We start from the raw sequence: 6,400 nt of genomic DNA, 5'->3' as shown, positions 1-6,400 counted from the left end.
TGGCTTAACTTCTCCAGTTGACCTACAAAGCTTTTCACGGTCTAGCTCCTTCCTATCTCTCCTCTCTCATCTCACACTATTGCCCCGCTCGTGCTCTTCGCTCCTCTGATGCCATGTTTCTCACCTGCGCAAGGGTCTCTACTTCCCTTGCTCGGCTTCGTCCATTCTCTTCGGCTGCCCCTTACGCCTGGAACGCTCTTCCAGAACATTTGAGAACTACAAGTTCAATCGCAGCTTTTAAAGCTCAGCTAAAAACTTTTCTTTTTCCTAAAGCTTTTAAAACTTGATTTTGTTCTGACTTTTATACTGCCTGTTTGGTGCATTCTCTTCCCCTCCTTATTGTTTTATTATGATTTTATTAGAATGTAAGCCTTTGCGGCAGGGTCTTGCTATTTATTGTTTTACTCTGTACAGCACCATGTACATTGATGGTGCTATATAAATAATAATAATAATAATAATAATAATAATAATAATAATAATAATAATAATAATTTGAATGGTTTTTTGTGTGTGTGTGAACCGCCCAGAGAGCTTCCGCTATATGTGTATTTGTATGTGTAATGTTCAGATCAACTTCTCTCCGCCTTGTCTCTGCATAAAATTAAAGCAGCCACCGCGAATAGCCGGCAGGCAGGAATAGTTCAACTCCCTTCTGTGCGGCCTTTAGCCCAGACTAACCCTAGCCCGATGCCCTCTTTGGCTTCCAGCCTCAGTGTCCAAAGCGCGGAAGCTGCGCCCTCTTACTCCGGAGTAAGCGCTTCCCCGCTTACTCCGGAGTAAGCAAGCGCTTTTCCTGCCCAGGAGCGTGGCGGGTCCAGCCAGGCAACGAAATCAGCCGGGGCGTGGAATCCATCCACACACACACACACACACACACACACACACACAGGCACACAGCGGGGGCTACTTCGCAGGGGCTTTTCTCCCGGAATGTTTCCCCCGCGGCGGGGGTTTGTGGATCGGCCCCGGCCAAAGCAGTCGCCGGGTTTCTGCCCGGTGATTAGCGCGTCTCTGCTAATGGTTGGACCAAGGGGGCAAGGGGTCTGCCCCCCATCAGCATGACAAAAGGGCCTCCTTGGCCGAGCCCCTACTTAAATGGCCCTCGCAACCCCACCCCCCACCCCTTTCTCAGCCGGATGAAGAAGACGTTCCCTGCCTTCTTCAGGGGCCCCACAGCTAGCATGGAGCCGGGACAGACGCGCATCCCCCTGGCCGAAACGCAGGCGCCCCACCCGCAGGCCCCCGCGGCCCCGGAGGAAGCCGCCCTGGCCCCTCGCCCCGCCCTGGCCCCTCGCCCCAAGAAGCGCTATCGGCGGCACCCCAAGCCGCCCTACTCCTACCTGGGCATGATCGCCCTAGTGATCCAGGGCTCCCCCGAGCGGAAGCTCAAACTCAGCCAGGTAAGGCGCTCCGCCGGGGCTGCTCGCCTGGCCGTGCGCTGCGGGGCCTCACCGGCGTGGCCCCGCTGCCTGCCGTTGGAGAGGACGGCAAGAGAAGAGCCGGCTGCGGGGCGCAGAGGGGGGGGTTGGCCTTCTGGCTCGGTCCCCTGATGGGATACGGGGGGGGGTCAGGGGGCGCCCACTTCCCCTTTTGCAACCTCGGCTCAGGCGGCCTCTTGGAGAGGCTTTGCGCGCCACCCACCCCGCCCGGAGTGTAGTGTTTGGGGAGGGCTATTTTGGGGACGTGCGGAATAGCCTTTCCCCAGGCCCGGCCGCCCTATTCCCGGCGGCACGTCTTTCCGCGGAGGCGCAAGGGCTTTGCCCTGCGCGGGCTGCTTGGTTGGCGAAAAGCCCCACGGAAGGCGGAAGGCGCGCTCGTTGCAGCGGCCGGGTGGGGGCGCCCTGCTGCCCGCGCGGCTCCCACGGGACGCCCGGAGCGCGGGGCTGGGCACCGGGGCGAGCTGCTCCCCGCTCAACGCGGGGGCTCCTGCGGGGGAAGTCGTGTCTTCCTCTCTGCCCACGCAAGCGGCGCGCAGCCTTGCCCAACCTCGCGCTCTACTTGCGTCGGACCTCGGTGCTCCACATCCCCGGCCAGCTAATTCCATTCCGCCTTCAAGGTGTGTGTCTGGGCGGGGGAGGGGTGGGGGGAGCTGCTCCCTCCCGAAGCGGGTCCAGGCCGCCCTGCTTCCGGCTCAGCTGCCCTCCCCTCCCCTCCCCTCCCCTCCCCGGGGTCAGTAGACTTGGATCTGGCCATCAGGACTGACCCCCAACCTTTTCCTTCGCGCCCTGGGCCCCTGGAGCCAGCCCTCCCCCGGCCCCTTTCCTTGCAGCAGCGTCTGTTTGTGCAAGAGCCCCCCCCCCGCGACAGACTCTGCCAAGGAACGGGGCCTGTGGGGGGCGCTGCCACTGGAGTCTCCCCGGATCAAGGACTGCCTGGGACCCCCCCGGCGGCGGTTGCTTTTCGGTCGACAGCCTCCAATAAGAGCCCATTTTCTCAACCAGATTATCCAGGAGATCCGGCAAAAATTCCCGTCTTTTAAGATGAGCTACCAGGGCTGGAAGGACTCCATCCGCCACAATTTATCCAACAACCCGTGCTTCGCCATGGTAAGGAGCGGGGAAATGATGGAGGGGGTGGGGGCTGTGGGGGTGGGACGGGCGCAGGGCTCGGTTCTGGGCCTCCAGGAGTGCTTCCTCGCAGGTAGCTGCTTCCCTGGGATTCTCCCCGAAGCGCTGAGCTTTCGCGACTGTGGTTGTTTTTGCTACCGGGCGACAGCGATCCTTTGCATACCAGGAAGGGAGTTGAAGGGGGGAAATGTAAAAAAAATCCCTTTAAAAAATCAACGGATGGCCCAATCCAATTCAAATTTGGTGTGCTTAAAGCTCTCCCTAATATCTATTCCTGTGCCAAGTTTGGTGTCTTTATCGTTATAGCTTACGCAGATGTAAGCATTTCTTTAAAATCCTGCTCCTGCGTCCCAGCGGCTTCCCCGAGGGGTACGCTCAATAAGTAGGGGCTAAATATAAATAGGGCGAATCTTTTGGCTTCTTTGCACAATGAAGGCAGGATGCCTGGGAGACCTTCACCCGCAAAGCAGATTCTAAGGTGGAAAACTTCGGAGTCCTTTGCATGCAATTCGCAGGGATTGCACAGTATAACGCGGGTGCGATAAAGCTCTGGGTTGGACCCCGCTGCCTTTTTTTTTCTTTCCATTTTTTTACAAACTCTTTTATTGATTTTAATACAACTTCATGGGTAAATCTACCAAACCGTGTTCACATATACTACAAAGGTGGATAAGTATTATAAAAGCCTTTTAATACATTACTAGAAACCCATTCAAAGTCAAGGAATTTTTTTTAAAAAAAAACCCAGACCAAACACATTTCGACCCTAAAGGAGGGTCTTCCTCAGTGGTCACATATACTATATACACACTTAGAGATACCAGGTAGTTATTTACACATTGCCACTATGCCACTAGATGTAACCTTGCTTTTTAAAAGTAGGTATTGGGCTATTTTATTGAGCCGGGTTTGGGAACAGCTTCCTGTGCCAACTTTTAGAAAGCAAGGTTACATCTAGTGGCATAGTGGCAATTTTTAAATAACTACCTAGTATCTCTAAGGTTACTTATCAGAAACGCCTTGGAAAAACCAAAATAGGCTTTAAGAAGTGTATTTTGGTTTTTCAAGGCGTTTCTGATCTCCTTTTTAATAAAGGGTATATCCGTGGATCTGGGTGTTTGCTTTTCTTGTGAGTCATTCATAAAAGATAAGAGGTGTCTTAAGTTGACACGCTTCATAATAAAGTTTAAGATTAGGGACTGCCCATACTCCCCCAGTTAATGGCCAGTACCTTAACAGTTTTGGAGTGCGAGGTGTCTTACTTTTAAAAATATTTTTTTTCAGTTTTGGTTTGCCAGATCTTAAGATGTATTGGGACTTCTCTTGGTAGAACATAAAATAGATAAGTAAATTGAGGAACTCTCATCATTTTAACTGTTGATATTCTACTTAATAACGAAAGATTTATATGATTCCATCTTTTTCAGCCCACTTGCACGGATTTCCAGATTTTACCATAATTATTACTAATGATTTTTGTTGATATTTTTCCTAATTTGGACTCCCAAATAGCGAAAAGATACGTTAACTGGGGGAATGCCCATTATTTTAGAAGTAACCATTGTGTATTGGCATTGACATTGACATTTCCGGCAGCCATCTTGTCTGCTTTGTTCGAAGCTCCTCTGCTATTTTTGGGATCCTGTTTCCTTGGTTTAAAATAACTTTTGATGTTGCTTTCTCTGGTTCTCTGACGGTCTGCTCAAAGACGGAGCTTCCAAATTGTTTTTGAGCCGCTCTACGGCATTTCAGGGCGGGTTTTTTGCCTTCGGGCTGAGGCGCTCTCCCCTTGCGCTGCCGCTCTCTCCGCACCCAAGCCCTGCCCCGCGGCCTTCCTTTCTCACCCACCCACCCCTTCTTCTCCCTCTGCTGCAGGAGCTCAAGGATCCGACGAATCCCAAGGCGAAGGGCAACTACTGGACCGTGGACGTCCGCCGCATCCCCCCGGACGCGCTCAAGCTCCAGAACACCTCCGTCTCGCGCCGGGAGGGAGCCGCCTTTGTCCCTGACCTCTCGCCCTATGTGCTCCACGGCCAGCGCTACTCCGGCCACCATACTCCTGGGGCAGAAGCTGTGGCCAGTGGAGGAGGGGGCCCAGAGGGGCCCCCACCGCCCCGCCTGAAGAGCACGTTCAGCATTGAGTCGCTGCTGCAGGATGTGCCCAGGGCGGCCTCGGACCCCAGACCAGAGCGTGCTGCGGGCAGTGCCTCTCCTCCTGCTGGCAGGAGAGAGCAGCCGGGCCCCAGCCGCCCTGCCAGCCCTCCTCTGTTCCTGCACGCCGGCTGCAAAGAGGACTCTGCCCTCCAGCCCAAGGCCTCTGTGTGGCCACAGCCAGGGCCGCCCCAAGGGCCCCAGGGCCAGCTGCCTGGTCTGTACAGGGCGGCTGTCTTCGTGGGCTGGGGGCCGCCCACCTTGCCCATGGCATCCCTCTTTGCCCCCCGGCCCAGTGTGCCCCCTGGCCCTGCCACCTCTTCCAATGGCACTTACTGGAGCCTGGCAGCCGGGCCCCCACCCCTGCCCATGCAAATGGGGCAGCACCCCAGTGCAGACCCCACTGGACCCCTTGTCCAGAACCCCCCCTCCCTCTTTCCCTACCACTCTTCCCCACACTCTTAATTTCCCCCCTGAAGGGACCTCCGGAGTACCAGGGAGTGAATTTCCATGATGGCAACTCTTGTGAAGAATCCCGTCTTCCCCATCCAAAGTGCTTCCACCAGCAATGCTGAAAGCAGCGCTTTAAAGGAAATGGAAGCTAATGGGGGGGAGGGGGAGGTGAATTTTGGAAAGTCTTTAACAGCCCCCCAACCACCCACCCCACCCCCACCTGGCACTGCAGCTGCTTAACTCCATGGGCCAGGTGGGGCAGCCCCCCCACCCCACCTGCCTTTTCACAGCACTAACAGTTTTGCACTCTCTCCTTGCCAAGTGCTGGTTTTTGTGGGGGGAGGGGGGAGTCACAACTCTTGGGCCCCCCTCCTCCTTTGTGTATGTGTCTTACTTATATTTAACCTGTATTTTATTCTCGGGTGCACTTTTTCATGGGAAAGCAATGCAATAAATGAAATAAATGAACAACGGTCTTTGCCTGATGTGTTTTTAGCCAAGGAGATCTGGGTTCCTTTTGACCCAAAAAAATCTTTAAAGGTTGCTCTCGGGCACAGCAGTGCATCTCTCAATCCAGCCTACTCATCCAATGCAACCTGGGTGGGGGGTCACATGGGTACGTCCTGAGCTCTCAGAGAAGAGATCCCTGCTTGGGGTACATCCTGTTAACATAAAACCCTGTTTTGTTGTAGGATTCCCTTAGGGTGACTCTATGGAAAGGAGGACAGGGCTCCTGTGTCTTTAGCAGTTGCATAGAAAAGGGAATTTCAGCAGGTGCCATTTGTATGCATGCAGCACCCGGTGAAATTCCCTCTTCATCACACCAGTTAAAGCTGCAGGTGCCCTGCCCTCTTTTAAATCTGGTCACTCTAGTATAGCTCCTGCAGCTTTAACTGTGGTGATGGAAATAAATAAATATGGGGCCCAGGCAGTGAGGCAGCTGGACAACCACCTGCCAGGGATGCTTTAGGGTGGATCCCTGACTTGAGCAGGGGGTTGGACTTGATGGCCTTGGAGGCCCCTTCCAACTCTGCTTTTCTGATTCCATGATGACCTCCCTCCCATCCGCCTGTGGACCAGACTAAGCTTTGGCAAGGGGGAAGGGTAAAAGAGGCTGGTCTGCCTACCTGCCTCTAAGGAAGCGATGCATGCTGGGAGCCCAGTTCTGTGCATCCCAGCCAGGGCAGCTTTTCTAGAAAAGCAGAAAACGTAGCCAGGACGCCCCT

The 6,400-nt window shown here is 54.3% G+C and overlaps 1 protein-coding gene across 1 annotated transcript; it reads left to right on the top strand.

Moving 5' to 3' along the window:
* Window positions 1–1,184: 1,184 nt before the first annotated feature.
* On the top strand, window positions 1,185–5,414 carry LOC134402013 (forkhead activin signal transducer 3-like). The gene is made up of 4 exons (XM_063131379.1): window positions 1,185–1,403; window positions 2,445–2,549; window positions 4,446–4,608; window positions 5,368–5,414. The coding sequence occupies exons 1-4, from the start codon at window positions 1,185–1,187 to the stop codon at window positions 5,412–5,414; spliced, it is 534 nt and encodes a 177-aa protein (XP_062987449.1).
* Window positions 5,415–6,400: the final 986 nt, after the last annotated feature.

This window comes from Elgaria multicarinata, chromosome 7 (genome assembly GCF_023053635.1).
Source record: "Elgaria multicarinata webbii isolate HBS135686 ecotype San Diego chromosome 7, rElgMul1.1.pri, whole genome shotgun sequence".
In the NCBI taxonomy this organism is placed as follows: Eukaryota; Metazoa; Chordata; class Lepidosauria; order Squamata; family Anguidae; genus Elgaria; species Elgaria multicarinata.
This window is presented reverse-complemented; position numbering and strand designations above follow the sequence as displayed.

Coding starts and splice junctions, on each gene's coding strand:
- LOC134402013 (XM_063131379.1), top strand. CDS start 1,185: ATGGAGCCGGGACAGACGCGCATCCCCCTGGCCGAAACGCAGGCGCCC. Junction 1,404..2,444: donor GGAAGCTCAAACTCAGCCAG/GTAAGGCGCTCC, acceptor TTTCTCAACCAG/ATTATCCAGGAGATCCGGCA. Junction 2,550..4,445: donor ACAACCCGTGCTTCGCCATG/GTAAGGAGCGGG, acceptor CCTCTGCTGCAG/GAGCTCAAGGATCCGACGAA.